The sequence below is a fragment of the Oncorhynchus gorbuscha genome, linkage group LG01, assembly GCF_021184085.1.
Source record: "Oncorhynchus gorbuscha isolate QuinsamMale2020 ecotype Even-year linkage group LG01, OgorEven_v1.0, whole genome shotgun sequence".
Classification (NCBI taxonomy): Eukaryota; Metazoa; Chordata; class Actinopteri; order Salmoniformes; family Salmonidae; genus Oncorhynchus; species Oncorhynchus gorbuscha.
In genome coordinates this window covers 36,815,512-36,835,576 of record NC_060173.1, presented here as the reverse complement: position 1 = coordinate 36,835,576, position 20,065 = coordinate 36,815,512, and the positions used below count along the sequence as shown (strand labels likewise).

The following is a 20,065-nucleotide window of genomic DNA, read 5'->3' as shown; positions in this document are numbered from 1 at the left end:
CATAGACCCCCTTTTTTTACGCTGCTGCTACTTGCTGTTTATTATCTATGCATAGTCACTTTACCCCTATCTACAGTACTTGTACATATTACTTCAATTACCTCGACTAACCTGTACCCCCGCACATGGACTCGGTATCAATACCCCCTGTATATAGCCAGGTTATTTCATTGTGTTACTTTTTGAAACTTTAGTTTATTTAGTATTTTCTTAACTCTTATTTTCTAAACTGCATTGTTGTTTAAAGGCTTGTAAGGAAGAATTTCATGGTAAGGTCTACACGCGCACGTGACAAATACAATTTGATTTGATTTATAGAATGGCGTATATCCATTACAAAATTTAAAAATGCCAGAAATGGGTAAAATGAATGTCTACGCCAAGTGTTACCCAGTAATAGATTTCAACTAAATTTGGAGGACTTTTTAAAATTTCTTCACGTCAACTGGCTAGTGCGCTCCTCCTCACACATAGTGGATCATTCCAGCTAGAGCCAGACTCATTAGGCTGTCACTAAATGGGTTTAAATGCAGCCGTCCAATTAGTGCTCTGCTGTGAAGTGCAGTGGGTGTTGTTCGCTGTTCTTAGCGCCTCTCCTTTGCAGAATTATGAGGGATTACTCATTCAGTGTGATCCGTCTTATTTCTACCAGGGGTCTTGGCTTTTCTCACTATCATCGCTGTGGAGAGGTAAACGTTGCAAATGCTCCTCCAGTTGCCATATGCGCCTTGTCACAGTCAGACAGCCCAAATGCTTCCCAATCTAAGAGGGTTAGATATGCTGTATAAGAGACAGCCTACCCTTGTCAGACGTTCTGTTCTGCAGAAAGGGACACTGCCAGCACATGTTATCTCTGTAAATAAATTGGATTTTGGAATATTAAAAATCCTTCCCAAAGGTCTCTTACTTCCCAGCCACTAAGAGGGGGCTCTGATGCTGTATAGCAGTGATCATCAACCAAATTCAGCCGCAGGACAATTTCTTTTCTTGTGCGTATGGTCAGGGGACCAGAACATAATTACAAATCATTTGTAGACTGCAAATTGATCACAAGAAGCCAAAACAGATATAATATTTGACTAGAACATAATATTTCAAACATTGCTTACATTTGTATATGATCACATATCTCTCTGTTGTGCGTGGGAATAACTTGAAGCTGATTTGCTGGTGTTTTTACAGTCTTTTATGTCCAACAATGAAAAAAACATTGTGCTCAGAAAACTTAGGCCGCCAGTTGGGGTACCCTGCTGTATAGTGTTGTGGCATAGCTTTGCAGTCTGCTGTGTTGTTCATGGGGCTTGGGTGGTGGGTAAACCCATTGTTTGTTTTGAGTGGTGAATGCTGGGATGTGGGAGGAGGATATTGTGTCCGTGATGTCTGGGCTTGGGTTCTGGCCCATGTTGTATGAGGGCAGTGCCACCTGCCGTGCTGTATCCGTGTTGTTCATGAGTCTCCCCCTCTCCCACCCTGTCCTTCCAGATCTTCATAGTGACGGTGTGGGCCTGGGAGCTCTTCATGCTGCCTCTCTTCCTGCTGCTGCTCATTGGCTGGAACTACTTCCAGATCACCACAGAGAGGATCAGCAGCAATCAGGACCTGGTGAGTGTCTCCTATACTGTACTGTACTCCATACAGCTCTGGTCTATACTACACATGTCACAGCAGCTCTTCATGTTTCTCAAATCAAATCAAATCAAATTTTATTTGTCACATACACATGGTTAGCAGATGTTAATGCGAGTGTAGCGAAATGCTTGTGCTTCTAGTTCCAACAATGCAGTGATAACCAACAAGTAATCTAACTAACAATTCCAAAACTACTGTCTTATACACAGTGTAAGGGGATAAAGAATATGTACATAAGGATATATGAATGAGTGATGGTACAGAGCAGTATACAGTAGATGGTATTGAGTACAGTATATACATATGAGATGAGTATGTAGACAAAGTAAACAAAGTGGCATAGTTAAAGTGGCTAGTGATACATGTATTACATAAGGATGCAGTCGATGATGTAGAGTACAGTATATACGTATGCATATGAGATGAATAATGTAGGGTAAGTAACATTATATAAGGTAGCATTGTTTAAAGTGGCTAGTGATATATTTACATAATTTCCCATCAATTCCCATTATTAGAGTGGCTGGAGTTGGGTCAGTGTCAATGACAGTGTGTTTGCAGCAGCCACTCAATGTTAGTGGTGGCTGTTGAACAGTCTGATGGCCTTGAGATAGAAGCTGTTTTTCAGTCTCTCGGTCCCAGCTTTGATGCACCTGTACTGACCTCGCCTTCTGGATGATAGCGGGGTGAACAGGCAGTGGCTCGGGTGGTTGATGTCCTTGATGATCTTTATGGCCTTCCTGTAACATCGGGTGGTGTAGGTGTCCTGGAGGGCAGGTAGTTTGCCCCCGGTGATGCGTTGTGCAGACCTCACTACCCTCTGGAGAGCCTTACGGTTGAGGGCGGAGCAGTTGCCGTACCAGGCAGTGATACAGCCCGCCAGGATGCTCTCGATTGTGCATCTGTAGAAGTTTGTGAGTGCTTTTGGTGACAAGCCGAATTTCTTCAGCCTCCTGAGGTTGAAGAGGCGCTGCTGCGCCTTCTTCACGACGCTGTCAGTGTGAGTGGACCAATTCAGTTTGTCTGTGATGTGTATGCCGAGGAACTTAAAACTTGCTACCCTCTCCACTACTGTTCCATCAATGTGGATAGGGGGGTGTTCCCTCTGCTGTTTCCTGAAGTCCACAATCATCTCCTTAGTTTTGTTGACGTTGAGTGTGAGGTTATTTTCCTGACACCACACTCCGAGGGCCCTCACCTCCTCCCTGTAGGCCGTCTCGTCGTTGTTGGTAATCAAGCCTACCACTGTTGTGTCGTCCGCAAACTTGATGATTGAGTTGGAGGCGTGCGTGGCCACGCAGTCGTGGGTGAACAGGGAGTACAGGAGAGGGCTCAGAACGCACCCTTGTGGGGCCCCGTGTTGAGGATCAGCGGGGAGGAGATGTTGTTGCCTACCCTCACCACCTGGGGGCGGCCCGTCAGGAAGTCCAGTATCCAGTTGCACAGGGCGGGGTCGAGACCCAGGGTCTCGAGCTTGATGACGAGCTTGGAGGGTACTATGGTGTTGAATGCCGAGCTGTAGTCGATGAACAGCATTCTCCCATAGGTATTCCTCTTGTCCAGGTGGGTTAGGGCAGTGTGCAGTGTGGTTGAGATTGCATCGTCTGTGGACCTATTTGGGCGGTAAGCAAATTGGAGTGGGTCTAGGGTGTCAGGTAGGGTGGAGGTGATATGGTCCTTGACTAGTCTCTCAAAGCACTTCATGATGACGGAAGTGAGTGCTACGGGGCGGTAGTCGTTTAGGTCAATTACCTTAGCTTTCTTGGGAACAGGAACAATGGTGGCCCTCTTGAAGCATGTGGGAACAGCAGACTGGTATAGGGATTGATTGAATATGTCCGTAAACACACCGGCCAGCTGGTCTGCGCATGCTCTGAGGGCGCGGCTGGGGATGCCGTCTGGGCCTGCAGCCTTGCGAGGGTTAACACGTTTAAATGTCTTACTCACCTCGGCTGCAGTGAAGGAGAGACCGCATGTTTTCGTTGCAGGCCGTGTCAGTGGCACTGTATTGTCCTCAAAGCGGGCAAGAAAGTTATTTAGTCTGCCTGGGAGCAAGACAACCTGGTCCGTGACTGGGCTGGGTTTCTTCTTGTAGTCCGTGATTGACTGTAGACCCTGCCACATGCCTCTTGTGTCTGAGCCGTTGAATTGAGATTCTACTTTGTCTCTGTACTGACGCTTAGCTTGTTTAATAGCCTTGCGGAGGGAATAGCTGCACTGTTTGTATTCGGTCATGTTGCCAGACACCTTGCCCTGATTAAAAGCAGTGGTTCGCGCTTTCAGTTTCACGCGAATGCTGCCATCAATCCATGGTTTCTGGTTAGGGAATGTTTTTATCGTTGCTATGGGAACGACATCTTCAACGCACATTCTAATGAACTCGCACACCGAATCAGCGTATTCGTCAATATTTTTATCTGACACAATACGAAACATGTCCCAGTCCACGTGATGGAAGCAGTCTTGGAGTGTGGAGTCCGCTTAGTCGGACCAGCGTTGGACAGACCTCAGCGTGGGAGCCTCTTGTGGAGTCGTGGTCAGCTTTTCCGAAAGGGGGGCGGGGCAGGGCCTTATATGCGTCGCGGAAGTTAGAGTAACAATGATCCAAGGTTTTACCACCCCTTGTTGCGCAATCGATATGCTGATAAAATTTAGGGAGTCTTGTTTTCAGATTAGCTTTGTTAAAATCCCCAGCTACAGTGAATGCAGCCTTCGGATAAATGGTTTCCAGTTTGCAAAGAGTTAAATAAAGTTCGTTCAGAGCCATCGATGTGTCTGCTTGGGGGGGGATATATACGGCTGTGATTATAATCGAAGAGAATTCTCTTGGAAGATAATGCGGTCTACATTTGATTGTGAGGAATTCTAAATCAGGTGAACAGAAGGATTTGAGTTCCTGTATGTTTCTTTCATCACACCATGTCTCGTTAGTCATTAGGCATACGCCCCCGCCACTCTTCTTACCAGAAAGATGTTTGTTTCTGTCGGCGAGATGCGTGGAGAAACCCGTTGGCTGCACCGCATCGGATAGCGTCTTCCCAGTAAGCCATGTTTCCGTGAAGCAGAGAACGTTGCAGTCTCTGATGTCCCTCTGGAATGCTACCCTTGCCCGGATTTCATCAACCTTGTTGTCAAGAGACTGGACATTGGCAAGAAGAATGCTGGGGAGTGGTGCGCGATGTGCCCTTGTCCGGAGTCTGAACAGAAGACCGCTACGTTTCCCTCTTTTTCGGAGTCGTTTTTTTGGGTCGCTGCATGCGATCCATTCCGTTGTCCTGTTTGTAAGGCAGAACACAGGATCCGCGTCGCGGAAAACATATTCTTGGTCGTACTGATGGTGAGTTGATGCTGATCTTATATTCAGTAGTTCTTCTCGACTGTATGTAATGAAACCTAAGATGACCTGGGGTACTAATGTAAGAAATAACACGTAAAAAAACAAAAAACTGCATAGTTTCCTAGGAACGCGAAGCGAGGCGGCCATCTCTGTCGGCGCCGGTCAGAGAGACAGGAAACACAGGGATAAATACATTGGGGAAAATAAGCGACACCTGGAGGGGGTGGAGACAATCACAGGTACAGGTGAAACAGATCAGGGCGTGACAAGACTATGCCATTAGCATCATTTTTGCTAAATGTATTAATAAAAAATATATGTATTTTTTTACCATGTTGATACCAATACAGTATTATTTCAGCATACAACATTGTATTGATGTTGTGTAGATACTGTTGTAGACAAAGTGCATTGAGTACATTCTCAAGATAACATGGCTATCTCCTCTGTATCAAAGACTAGGTTATGGAAATCAAGTCTCCCCTAGCCATGTCTGTAAAGGTTAATGCTGTTCACACTTCTCAATGCCCTCCAATTTCACTGTGTTGTAAGCCATCTCGACGGCCGGGGCCTTGGCCTGCAAACATCCCCTCTCTGCAGCAACGTATCCATCCCCAACCCTAGCTCACTGATTGTTTGAGGCTGCTGGCAAAGATGCAGTCCCCGGGAAATGTTAAAGCCTGGATTCACCCTCATATCCAGTGTGGAGCCTCTTTCACCTCTCCGCGACCCTGTGCCCGGCAGTAACACAACCCTGTTCCCAGGCAATGTCACAGTGTGCACCATGCAGGGGTCAGGGATGACTTGATGTAAAGGGATCTAGGCAACAGCATCCAAATTAAATGTTTTTTTCCTCTTTCTGTTTTTCTGTTGTGTTTATGTTGTGAAGAAATTAGATTGCTTTGCTGTGACAGTGCTCTTGTGAGGAAGGCCCTCTTTCACCTCTCCTTTTGTGTGAGGTCACCCCTGTGATGCCGTCTCTATGGAAACAGGCCTCTCCCAATAGGGGTATATGTACTAGAGCAGAATTTCATTACTAGGTGTTTGTTCAAAATGCTCCAGTGCCCGCATGTGTCCTTGTCCATTTGAAAACACACTACCTCTCTCCATTCTCTTGTAGGTGAACATGAACATGACCGATGATGAGGAGGAAGATGAGAAGGTATTTTATTTCCTTAATTTTGGACTATTCTATAGTATATTCTGTATGCCAGCTGTACAAGTTCTAGTTGGGACTTTTGCATAGTTCCACTGGAAATCCTTTCTCAGAAACTTGTCTTTACCCAAGAAGAGAACATTTCATGCATTCCAAATTAGGGCAAACTGTAGGTAAACAGTAATAGCATGTGAACAAACACATTTCCTTCAGCACCTGCAGTCTATTTCATTGAGTATTCAGTATCACTACAAATGTGCTCTGCCGCAGTGTCCCAGCCCTTTTAAACTCCAAATCTACGCTAAACTGCATCATTAATTGACGTTTGTCTGTCGTTGGAGATATTAGCAGCGAGTGAAGATTTTTACACTAGACTTTTCTAAATGGGATGGTAACTATGAGACTAACCTTTTCCCTATAATAACAAATGAGGCTAAGAGCATGTACTTACTGTTCTATCAAGATTATCAGTCGCTTAAACAATTGGATCTCTATATTCATAATGAGGCCTTATTTATAATTGTTCATCTGAACTTGATAATACCAAAACAATTATTTGAATGCCTGTCCACCAGTGGACGTTCAATGTATTCCATTCCAGCCATTACAATGAGCCCATCCTCCTATAGCTCCTCCACTGCTGCCCACACCAAAAGAAGAAGACAAAAGTGTCATGTCTTTTCCTCCTTGTTCCTCTTATCTAGACATTTCCCTTCATTTTGGTTAGGAGAGACAAGAGTTAATGGGATGTGTATTATTGCTTTATGGTGGAGAAGTGGGGAAGTGTGGAGCTGCTGCAAAGCCTCCAAGCAATGACCCCTCTGCAGTGCGCCTGGGCCCAGGAATCATATCCATAATGTGCTTAATATATTCTGTTGTGATGACCGGGGGCTACCGTCATCTACGGAGAGGAACACCCTCTGCTAAAAAACAGGCCTGTCCTCCAAATCCTGTCTGAAAGCACAGGCTAATTCATGGTATGTGTGCATACACATAATACAGCTTACACTTAGTTGCACTACGTTTGTAATCATAGCTTAGAAAAGACAACCCAGTCCCCAAACAAATAGTAATGATATGACAATTGTGTGTTTGTATGAATAGTGAATGAGGATGTGCTGCTTTTGTTGCTTTTAATCCTTCTACTACTGAATAGGATCATTAGTAGCAGGTCTTTATAATTTCACTCATCCTCAATGATTTGGCTTTTTTGTATTTTTATTCTCTGTTTGTTTTCTCCTTTAGATTAAAAAATGAGTATGTTTTTAAAAAGCAGGGAGTAGATTTTTCCGAATACATGTCCATGTGTTGTGGAGCTCAGTGTAACGGCTTAAACCAAATCATTCTTGTTCCTTGACGTCCTCTCTGAAAGGTTTAACGTGAGCCCACTAAGCCCATTCACACTCTGTGAAAATGAAATATCTGCTTTCATTGACTAATTAAGCAGTTGCCTGTGTTTGTTTTAAGATGTCAGCTTTAATTTAAAGTGGCTTATTTGAAAGTCATGTTATGGTTTTGCTGTCACTTAAATGTGATATCAGGCAGACAGACCAAGCAATGTAGCTTTACACTTCATATCAAAGTGCTCTTTCAAACTATTTGGGGTTAAAGAGTGATCAGTGTTAAATTTCATGACTTCAAACGCACAATTTTTTTTATTGTAGTCTTTTCGCTAAGAAGTGAATAAAGGCTATTCCCTCTGAGAAGGTTACCATTGCCACTCAAATGTTTTTTCCCTGTTTTCCCCTGGAGGAAGGAGATATGTAAACTTCCGATAGAGCAGTTGGAATGTGAGAGCATGACGTTAAAGGGAGACGAAAGGCCCGGCTACGTTACATCAGGATAATACACAACAGATCTCTCTCTCTGAACAAATCTGTCCTCAGGGAAAAAGACAGCTTACAAATGATGTGTGGCCAAAGTGACTTCCCGTTGGCCTTAGGTATCAATTGTGTAGATGGACAATATTTATTAAATAACATTTAAAAAACTAGAAAAGCAAAACAAGCCCATAGATCTCCACCACAATGAACAGAGAAGATAAAACAGGTCTTCTATGGCCCCTGGCTGGTATGGCTGGTCCAGGGTAAATAGGGGGGAGTGTTGCTCCTCAAGCACTGCCCAGGGGAGCAGGGGGTTGGGTAGGTGGGTTGAGGGGGTGACAGACTGAGCTGAAGGGGTGCTTTCCCTTACCCCCTCAGACCCTAGTCACCACTGGGTCACCTTCAGCACACCAGCTAGACAGACTGCTGATGTCATAGTCAGTGATGTGCATTATGGGAGGTATGTATCACGTACTGCCTCTGGGAGCTGCTCACTCCTCACACGTTTGTTTGTGTATCCATTTGTTTGTTAGCTCGTTTTAATATCATAAAAGAATCCACGTCAAAATCACAGGTGTTTTACATTAAGATTAACGTTTCTCTTCTTTGTGGAATAAGTCACTAGAAAATATTCAGTCAAGCTTTGAATGAATATTCAAATTTGGTTCCATTTATTCAAATTAAAGCAATGTTAAATTAACTTTTTTTTCAGCAGATTATTATGCCCCACATGCCTGTGAAACCACATTTTCTATTTACCTTTGTGCAGGAGATCAAATCTGTTCCCTTTAAAAGGTATAGCTTTTACAATTTGATCTGAAATGAGAATATGATTTGACACAGGTTTCCTAATCAGTACACATTTATGATTTATGTGGTCCATCCCCACCAGTATACACATCCCTTTCACTTCAAAGGAAGCCATTTTATTTATTTTTGTTTACCAGCAGCACAGAACAATTTTGTAGGCGGCTAAAAGGGAAAATGAACGAAGATAAATAATATCATCAAATGAGTGATGTAGTAAAGGACTTCCAATGCTCATCACTAAGGAGATGGAGGACTTCAAGGGAGATGAAAGGTGATAATCATGAGAGCTTATTGATGCATACTTTAAAGTACATATCATTTGGATTCTTTTTTTTTCAAAGAAACCTCAATTATTCTTATTCTTATTGTTTATTTTTCTTCACCTAAGTCATCTTTGGCTACATCTACCTTGTACACACAGTCTTATCTGTTCTAAATAAGAGTTCATATCAGACTTTATCAGATTTGAATCCTAATTCATGTTTAGGGGGCCTTAATCAATTTTAGATAGGCTCAGATTCCCTTTCATATCTCTAACTGATGAGGCTATCCAGTGAGCTCTCATTTCCCCGTGCGCAGCTCTCTGTCCATCAGGAGCACACAGACATGGATCTTAATGGCTTTTTAGCAGGCACAAACAGTTTCCTCTGCTGTGACTCAGAGCTCAGGAGAAAGAGCTAAATTAACACCTAATGTGAAGTAAATGATACGCATTCTGCATTCACATTAGACTAGGTTGGAGATTTTTTTGTCTCGTTGCAGACAGTTTCTCTTCTATAAAACTATGATTCATAGGATGATACTCTTCAGTACTATCCTTCCCTCTTTTGTATGACACTATGGGATAGTAATCTATTCTATAGGATGATAGGCTACAGTACTATCCCTCTCTCTCTATTGTATGACACTATGGGATAGTAATCTATTCTATAGGATGATAGGCTACAGTACTATCCCTCTCTCTCTATTGTATGACACTATGGGATAGTAATCTATTCTATAGGATGATAGGCTACAGTACTATCCCTCTCTCTCTCTATTGTATGACACTATGGGATAGTAATCTATTCTATAGGATGATAGGCTACAATACTATCCCTCTCTCTCTATTGTATGACACTATGGGATAGTAATCTATTCTATAGGATGATAGGCTACAGTACTATCCCTCTCTCTCTATTGTATGACACTATGGGATAGTTATCTATTCTATAGGATGATAGGCTACAGTACTATCCCTCTCTCTCTATTGTATGACACTATGGGATAGTAATATATTCTATAGGATGATAGGATACAGTACTATCCCTCTCTCTCTATTGTATGACACTATGGGATAGTAATCTATTCTATAGGATGATAGGCTACAGTACTATCCCTCTCTCTCTATTGTATGATACTATGGGATAGTAATCTATTCTATAGGATGATAGGCTACAGTACTATCCCTCTCTCTATTGTATGACACTATGGGATAGTAATCTATTCTATAGGATGATAGGCTACAGTACTATCCCTCTCTCTCTATTGTATCATACTATGGGATAATAATCTCTTCAAGGATCTCTGAGAGAGCATATTTGAGATATTTCCAGCGGCCTCGTGGGAATTGCTCTCTTCCTGTGGTTGTTGTGGAGGAGACTGGGGACTGACAGTGGGGAGTCTCGCTGCTCTGTGCTGCCTGGCAGACAGCGTGTTTTCCCAGGGGCTGCCTCATGAGACTCTGATAAAAGCATTCTGTCTGGACACTGTCACTGAGCCCAGGCTAGGGCTGGAACTGCCTTCTAAGACAAACATATAGACATCCTCAAGCCTCCTGTTAGACTCCATCAGATACCTCCCCTCTCTCTCCCTCGCTCTTCTCTGTCATCATTCCTGTCATTATGTCCTCCTTTTGATGTGAGTCTTCTCAGCCCTCTTTAGCTTGCATTACTGGTGTTATCATCTCCAGCCTCTCCTTCTGGAAAGCTTCCCAGCGCTGCTTCTCCTCTGCTGTTAGCAGCACTCATCTGATCATGTCTAATTCAACTCAAGACAAGCCTGAGAATATCTCTTCCCCCCCCACACACACTGAAATTGACTGACACCTTCCCATACCATGGCCATCTGGTCTATATAAGATGTCTGTATCACAACAACTTGCACTATGATATTTATATATCAATACAAAATGAACACTATAACACTATATATACACTTTGTTGGTGATGAAGGTGGACATTGCCGTAGTCCATTCACATGATATGAGAGTTGTATATAAGTGAGAATACATCCAATGATTACAACTCTGCGCTCTGGGGTGGCTGAGCCACTTCTCCCTCACACACACAGAGAGGTGTGAGGACAGACCGACAAACAGACAGAGTATAGAGGTGGGTGGGATAGCACAGGCAGAACAAGTCCAAACCCGCTGTATGGAGACTTGTGGGATTGGACTCCCTTACAAGTTGCACCATACATCCTCTGTCTGCTCTTCCTGTCTGGGTCATCTGGCCTGCTGCCTGATTACTGATGGCCATTTTATGTCTTTCTCATCCTCCAGTTAATCTGTGTTTTAGATGTAGAGTACTTCCATTGTTTGTGGCAGACAAAAGTGGAAATCTCAGTCATCCTCATGACAGCTTTTCAACATTGAATCTGCCTCATTTTCAAAAGAATAGTCTGAAGAGACATCGTTTGCTCATTATAGGCTATTCAATAGATCAATTACTCATGATAGCACAGCAGAGATAAACTGGGCTTTGTCTGCTTCCTCAAACAATTGACATGCAGCACAGTAGACCTCATCAGTGCCTTTGTGTTTTTAGGAATCAGGGAAAAAGGGACTGATGGACAAAATCCATATGGTCCAGGAGATCGTCATCACTGTCCAAAACATTTTGGATGAAATCGCATGCATCGGGGAAAGAGTCAAGAAGTAAGTTTTACATTTAAAGTTTTGGAAATGTTTCATAACACATTACAGTATACTGGAGTTCAATATTCTCTGTAAATGTGGGTGTATACGGCTTTGGCTAGCAACTACATTATTGATTGTGCAGTATCTTGTATCCTCTTAGTCATAATGATATTCTGACTTTATTTGATGTAATATTTCATCCACAGCACATTCAACTGGTCTGTGCCCTTCCTGTCCTGCCTGGCCTGCTTGGTTCTCTTTGTGGCAACAGCAACATTATACTACGTCCCACTGCGCTACATTATCTTCATATGGGGTAAGTCAAATATACACCATTATTTGAATAATACATACTGTATTTTGGAATGGATAGCTTCCCCTTCTGCCAAACATTGTTGTAAGAAGACAATTACAGGGAATTGCACTTATATCCATTATCATTATAACGTGTTCTTCATTGAAGTCATTTGAACATACAGCCATCCTCACATCTCTGTAATGCCCAGAGCTCAGACTGCTAGCTCCAGAGGCCCATTGTGCTCAGAGCTCACTCAGTGGGGGATGTAAGCAGACCAGTCTGAGGCTAGGCTCAGGGTCTGTGAGAAAACAAAGCCGAGCGGCAAGGCAGAGAGCATCATGCTGTATATAAAACAGGATGTCCTTGGGCAGTGTAGGCTCCTGATGTAAACCCTCATTATCTGCTCCAGTCCTACAGAGGAAGACAGTCGTCTCAGCGGTCAGAGGGAAACAGACACTCCTCCTCCAGCTGTTAGCCCACAACTAACTGTACTTCCACACTGCCTCCAACACAATCAATACCAAAATCATATCAAACAACAGCACTGATACACTCTCCTGACTCCCCAGTTAACCCCCATCTCTGGTTGTAACACAAGCCTTTCATGTCGTCTGCACACATTTAGGTCCTTAGGTTCTTTGTGTACACGTCGAGCGATGTAGCTAGCAGTGAATATATGGTCTCATTAGAACCTAGAGGTATTTGTTTGCTTTCTAGAAAGAGTGTGGAATGCAACCAAATGGGTGGAAATAACAGTCTTGAAATTAGATAAAGAATACACTTTATTTGAATGGAAACAGAAGAAATGTTTTGGTTGTTTGACTAATATGAAAAGGTGGTTGGGGGTGGAGTGGTGATAGGGGGAAGGGAGATTGGTAATCTCTGCTCCGGGCTTTAGTACTGTATGTGTACTCAGAGGACCTGAGTTGCCCTTGGACACGGACTGAAATGTATGTTCTGCAGTCAGCCACCAGGCTCTGTTCAAAAGCTCTGATGGATGTTTGTGTTACTGTGCACCTGCTGCCTGCATTACAGCATTCTCTGTACTGTTGAGCTGCCAACATACAGTACCAGTCAAAAGTTTGGACATGCCTACAGTACTCATTCAAGGGTTTTTCTTTATTTTTACTATTTTCTACATTGTAGAATAATAGTGAAGACATCAAAACTATGAAATAACATAACACATGGAATAATGTTGTAACCAAATAATTGTTAAACAAATCTAAATATATTTTAGATTCTTCAAAGTAGCCACCCTTTGCCTTGATGACAGCTTTGCACACTCTTGGTTTTCTCTAAACCAGCTTCACCTGGAATGCTTTTCCAAAATTCTTGAAGGACTTCCCACATATGCAGAGCACTTGTTGGCTGCTTGTCCTTCACTCTGCGGTCCAACACATCACATACCATATCAATTGGGTTGAGGTCGGGTGATTGTGGAGGCAGGTCTTGTGATGCAGAATTCCATCACTCACCTTCTTGGTCAAATAGCCCTTACACAGCCTGGAGGTGTGTTGGGTCATTGTCCTGTTGAATAACAAATGATAGTCCCACTAAGCGCAAACCAGATGGGATGGCATATCGCTGCAGAATGCTGTGGTAGCCATTTTGGTAAGTATGCCTTAAATTCTAAATAAATCACACAGTGTCACCAGCAAAGCACCTCCATACCATCACACCTCTTCCTCCATGCTTCACGGTACGAACCACACACGCAGAGATCATCCATTCACCTACTCTGCGTCTCACAAAGACAGGGGTTGGAACCTAAAATCTCAATTTTGGACTCAGACCAAAGGACACATTTCCACCGGTCTAATGTCCACTGCTCGTGTTTCTTGGCCCAAACAAGTCTCTCTTCTTATTGGTGTCCTTTAGTAGTGGTTTCTTTGCAGCAGTTCGACCATGAAGGCCTGATTCACACAGTCTCCTCTGAACAATTGATGTTGAGATGTGTCTGTTACTGGAACTCTGACGCATTTGGGCTGCAATTTCTGAGGTGCAGTTAACTCTAATGAACTTATCCTCTGCAGCAGAGGTAACTCAGGGTCTTCCTTTCCCATGGTTGTCCTCATGAGGGCCAGTTTCATCATATCGCTTGATGGTTTTTGCGACTGCAGATACTTTCAAAGTTGTTTTCTGCATTGACTGACATTCATGTCTTAAAGTAATGATGGACTGTGATTCCCTTTGCTTATTTGAGCTGTTCTTGAAATAATATGGAGTTGGTCTTTTACCAAGTAGGGCTATTGTCTGTATACCACCCCTACCTTGTCACAACACAACTGATTGGCTCAAACGAATTAAGAAGGAAATAAATTACACAAATTCACTTTTTTACAAGGCACACCTGTTAATTGAAATGCATTTCCACTGACTACCTCATGAATCTGGTTGAGAGAATGCCAAGAGTGTTCAAACCTGTCATCAAGGCAAAGGGTGGCTACTTTGAAGTATCTCAAATATAAAATACACTTTTTTTAGTTACTTTATGATTCCATATGTGCTATTTCATTGTTTTGATGTGTTCACTATTATTCTGCAATGTAGAAAATAGTAAAATAAAGAAAAACCCTTGAATGAGTAGGTGTGTTCAAACTTTTGACTGGTACTGTATACACGACATATACAAAAGTATGTGGACACCCTTTTGAATTAGTTAATTTCAGCCACACCTGTTGCGGACAGCTGAATAAAATCAAGCACACCGCCATGCAATCTCCATAGACAAACATTGGCAGTAGAATGGCCTTACTGAAGAGCTCAGTGACTTTCAACGTGGCACCATCATAGGATGCCACCTTTCCAACAAGTCAGTTCGTTAAATTTCTGCCCTGCTAGAGCTGCCCAGGTCAACTGTAAGTGCTGTTATTGTGAAGTGGAAACATCTAGTAGCAACAACGGCTTCGCCACGAAGTTGTAGGCCACACAAGCTCACAGAACAGCGCATAGCGTGTAAAAATCATCTGTCCTCGGTTCCAACACTCACTACCGCGTTCCAAACTGCCTCTGGAAGCAACATCAGCACAAGAACTGTTCGTCGGGAGCTTAATGAAATTGTTTTCCATGGCCGAGCAGCCGCCCACAAGCCTAAGATCACAATGCGCAATGCCAAGCGTCGGCTGGAGTTGGTGTAAAGCTTGCCACCAATGGACTCTGGAGCAGTGGAAAAGTGTTCTCTGGAGTGAGTATCACACTTCACCATCTTGCAGTCCGACGGACGAATCTGGGTTTGGTGGATACTAGGAGAACGCTACTTGCCCGAATGCATAGTGCCAACTGTAAAGTTTGGTGGAGGAGGAACAATGATCCGAGGCTGCTTTTCATGGTTCGGGCAAGCCCCTTAATTCAAGTGAACAGAGATCTTAACGCTACAGCATACAATTACATTCTAGACGATTATGTTGATACCAACTTCGTCGCAACAGTTTGAGGAAGGCCGTTTCCTGTTTCAGCATGACAATGCCCCTGTGCACAAAGCAAGAAATGGTTTGTCCAGATCGGTGTGGCCTGCACAGAGCCTGGACCTCAACCCCATCAAACAACCTTTGGAATGAACTGGAACGCCGACTGCGAGCCAAGCCTAATCGCCCAACATCAGTGCTTGTTGTGGCTGCATGGAAGCAAGTCCCAGCAGCAATGTTCCAACATATAGTGGATAGCCTTCCTAAGATGAGTGGAGGCTGTTATAGCAGCAAAGGGGAAACCAACTCCATATTAATGCCCATGATTTTGGAATGAGATGTTCGATGAGCAGACTTTTGATCATGTAGTGTATTATTATGATGATACATATCAATGCCCTGTCCATACAACCCCACCATCTTATTGATATACAAATTCAATTTAGTTCCAGGGGATCAATTTAATACCATCACAAGGTGCAATTTCACATAGAGCGGTGAAAGAGCTAGGGATGGGGTCGCAAGATTGTTTTCTCCTTGTAAAAATATGCAGGTCTCGATGACACCTTTATTTATTAATGTGTCCTTGTTTTCACAGGCGTTAACAAATTTACCAAGAAGCTACGCAACCCGTATGCCATTGACAATAATGAAATACTGGATTTCCTCAAGAGGGTGCCTTCTGATGTTCAAAAGGTAAGGGTTCAATTTCACATACACATAGATGTAGGGAATTCCCTGAAGATATCTGCATTATTTGCTCTAACAGAATTCTCAAGTGTTGGGGAAATATATCCTCTGGCTTTGTTTGATTATTAATGAACTCACGCGTTTAAAGCACCCCTGGCCCAATTATTTCTGGCGGTGGTTTGATTCAGTTGCCCCTTTGCCTGGATGGGGTCTGCTCTGATCTGTCCTCCGCCATATCGCTCCAGCCTCGTCCCTGATTAGCAGTTTTGTCTCTGTGATAAAAGCGCTGTGGTGTCGGGGCCTGTGATTGGCCAGGGGCCGGCGGAGGGACCCTGACGTCTGTGGTTGTCTGTGGCTAGTGTGACCAGCTCTGTGTCAGCTTAGACACTCTGACGTTGCCCCCGCCACATCAGGGTGGGGGAGTCAATTAATGTAGTCGTGAGACCCGGCCATCCTGCTGGCTGCCATATGTGATCATATATTAGCCATGGCTGATATGTCATTTGCCGTTACATCACAGGGCTGGTAGCAGATAGCTGCCAGGGCAGGGTGCTGTCGGGGTACGTGGTACTGGGTGTTCATCCTGTTCTCTCTCTGTTCTGTTCTCTGACTGAGAGAGGCTGAGTGTGGGCAGGAAACAGAGCAGCAAACAGTGCCTTCCTCTCCCAGGTACAGTACTCCACAAACAGTATTCAGCTAGGATACGTGACTGTCTGGATCTAGAAAGACAATGAACCCCGGTCTCTTTCTCCACTGTCCCCTTGATGTTGTCACTCTGAGAGTTATTGCCAAATGTTCAGTGATGTTGGAGAGAAGCCTATGTGATTTTTTTGGCTGAGTAAAGTTGGCAAAACAACAAGATGAATACATTTAGTTTTGCCATATTTTATGTCTCACATCTTTTATGTGACACATTGTTAAAGTTTTAAAAATGACTCCATTGGGACAATACTTTTTAGTCTAGTTTACAGATGAACTATGTCATGGATGGTGGGTACATAACAAAACAAAACATTGACTCATCAGTAGATAAAGTTTTGTGAATAATAATCTGCCGAACAAGACAAAGACAAGAACCATAACAATAGTTATTACCTTAGAACTCCAACCCTTAGATAGGCCGAGGTATGGACACAGTCTAGCCATATTACAAAGGCTGGAAACAGGCTCCTGTCTCACAGCAAAATTACTTGGCAATTAGTGCCTGTGCAAATCTACAAAGACCCCCCAAACCGGGACTTCTGACAGGAGCTTGTCTGTCCTGAAATAAGAAGCATCTGTTAGTTCTAACAGTTTCATGTTCTGATGCAGACGGCAGTCACTTTGTTCCCTCATTCATTCCATCTCCCATTCTAATAATCAGGGTTTGGTAATTAGTATGGATTCTCTACCTTGATTCAACAGAACCATGTTATTGTTGTAGCAGCAACAAAAATGCTTTTGAAAGCAATTTTTCTTCAAACTTAATTTTGTCAAGTTTCTAAATCTTTTTCCAACTATCAATTGGTTTCGCATTATGGTTGTTTTGATTAATTTTTGGGACCTGTTACTTTCAGTAGAGACTACAAAATTGGACAAAGATATTTTAGATACTTAGTTTTTCAACCATTTGCCATAGTAAGTTCCAATTTGGAAGTTTAATTCTAGACTTTCAGCCTTGATTTCTGTTACAAATATGTTTGGACGTGTAGGAATCTGTGTAAACCTGAAATCTTTGATGTTGAGCATAATTCTGCAAACATAACTGAAAGGAAACTGGGGTTTAAAGTTAAAATGTCAAAGTGGCAGGTCTCTTTTCTCGGATGAAATCAAAGTCAACTTTTAGTTCCCATTGAAGCATGTAAAATTGGACATCCCATTGATGCCAGTTGCTACTCTAGTTAAGAAACCCCTGGCTGAGGCTATTCTTGGCTTCGTACAAAGTTTTCTCCGAAAGGACACAACTTGCAATGAGCGATTATGCAGTTTTACAACTCCCTCACTGGCAGGTCTTCTCAACAGTTGATGTCTGCTTCTAATATTGCGATTGTGGCAGAGGAGGGGGGAGTGCGCTGGTACGGAACCCTTGACTTCTCAAATCCTTCCTCCCTGTGATTAATCCCCTCTGCTCCTGTGTTTAAAAAATGATTCATTACAGGCAAGCCCGCCTCGCTTTCCCCTGCACCAGCTCTCCTCGGGGGAGCCATTACCGTGCGCTCCACTGAGCTCAGATTACCTGCCTCCGACCAAACTCCTGTTTGTTTTTACAGGTGCAGTACAGCGAGCTGAGAGCGCCCAGCGTCCAGAGCCCGCCACGGAGGAGAAGGTAAGCCCCTCGGACATGCTGGATGAAAGGCCCGGGCTCCTTTTGAAAATGGCACGGCCCAGTCCGCTACGATGGCAACGCTCCACTGCCAGCAGAACCTGCGACCCCTCACCGCCTGCTCCCCCCTCTCCCGTGCCCCCTGCTGTGGGGGTGCAGTCAGCCACTCTCCCGTTTGTGTGTCTGCCACCCCCCTGACAGGGGCTGTGCACTGCACCGGCTAGGGAGGCAGCACATGGAGCTGTCAATCACAGAGCCAGAGACGCTGTCTGCCCGCATCCATTCATGCATTTTAGAAAAAGAATGAGAGCTAGAAAGTTTGGTTTAACTCAGACCTCTGCTGTTTGGCTTTTATTAGTTTGAGTAGTATAACTGAACCGCTGCAATGCTTTGAATAATTTACATTTTATTTTCATATAAGGGCAAATTGGTATATGTAATACTGTAGGTGTGCTAAATCCATTTAATACTTTGTACTTTGTACATTCCTACCTATTTAAATTGATCTCTCAAATATAGACTTTAGGTAAAGTATTACAGGCATTAATTTTGTATTTTTATGGTTCTCTTTTTATGTAGGCCGATAACTGTTTACTACAAAGCCTTTTTATATTCAAGGTTCATATCATTATTTTAATTTGTAAAATCAACTCTGTACATTTCCCTTTGATCAAATATTTTGTATTATGAAGAAGTGATTTTCTGAACAGATTCAAAGGAAAGTTAGACACATGTAACTTTGATACTCTAGTGCAACTTCTCATGTTTCCTGTGTTGATGTCTTTCTTATTTGTCAATTCTCAAATGAAAATGTGATGAATTGTAAAACCTCGAAAAATCCAATCTCAAACTGTAGTTGCTCCACAATGATTTTCTTTCTAACTGCACTGGGAATGGATTACACCACTTCTCTCCCTGAATACACAGTAAATACATCTGATTACACAACACACCCATTGGAACAGAGCTCATGCGTCGGCCACCGCTGTGCCTTGGTTACCGAGCTCACATCAAAGCCCTGTATGTCGGTCCGGCGCAGTGGCTAATGCAGTGCTTTTGTTGCCTTCTCACAATAACAGGGTCCAAATGAGCGGGCGCTCATCTCACAGAGAGTACTTTTCATCTTCAGCACTTAATGCTTCACGTTTCCACTAAAATCACCTCAACTACCAAATGTTGGCTACACACAGGGGATAGTCTTTCTCTCTATGATGGAGTTCCTGGAAGAGTAACATATGCTCCCTACTCCATCAGACATAATCCTCAGAGGGTCTTTCACGGTTTGCTTTGAGGCATCTTCAAATTATTCACAACGATTAGCCTCAAACATTGATGTGATGTTACTTAGAGATGATTATTGGTGTGTTTAGAAGATTGTTTTAGATCTTATATGTATTAGATTTGAATGTGATGATTTTCAAACAGTTTTATCCTTGATGGGCCTACATTAACTGGCTCTTTCATTGCCTTTGACAAATTACAATCTCTTTTTAATGGGAAATCGATTCCTCATGACATTTCCAGACTATGCACATATTGGATAAAATCCTTATGGAGTATTTCTTGCTCATGTACCAGTGGAACTTTAATCATATAACATGTTATCAGAGTTCTTTTTGTCGTTGGATCTCTACACAGTAGGCCTTTGAAATAACTTATTGTTTAGTTGGAGTGTTCTCAGATCTGCTCATTCAAAGAAAGAGTAAATAAATAA

The 20,065-nt window shown here is 43.0% G+C and overlaps 1 protein-coding gene across 1 annotated transcript in view; it reads left to right on the top strand.

Annotated features, from left to right (window-relative positions):
* LOC124036693 (multiple C2 and transmembrane domain-containing protein 2-like) overlaps positions 1 to 19,206 on the top strand; it is a 43,765-nt gene extending 24,559 nt beyond the window's left edge. The window contains exons 18-23 of the mRNA XM_046351550.1: positions 1,483 to 1,602; positions 6,087 to 6,128; positions 11,563 to 11,672; positions 11,861 to 11,970; positions 15,958 to 16,055; positions 18,299 to 19,206. Coding sequence (XP_046207506.1) covers positions 1,483 to 1,602; positions 6,087 to 6,128; positions 11,563 to 11,672; positions 11,861 to 11,970; positions 15,958 to 16,055; positions 18,299 to 18,358 — 540 coding nt within the window. The 3' untranslated portion in view covers positions 18,359 to 19,206. The remainder of the gene's footprint in view (positions 1 to 1,482; positions 1,603 to 6,086; positions 6,129 to 11,562; positions 11,673 to 11,860; positions 11,971 to 15,957; positions 16,056 to 18,298) is intronic.
* Positions 19,207 to 20,065: the final 859 nt, after the last annotated feature.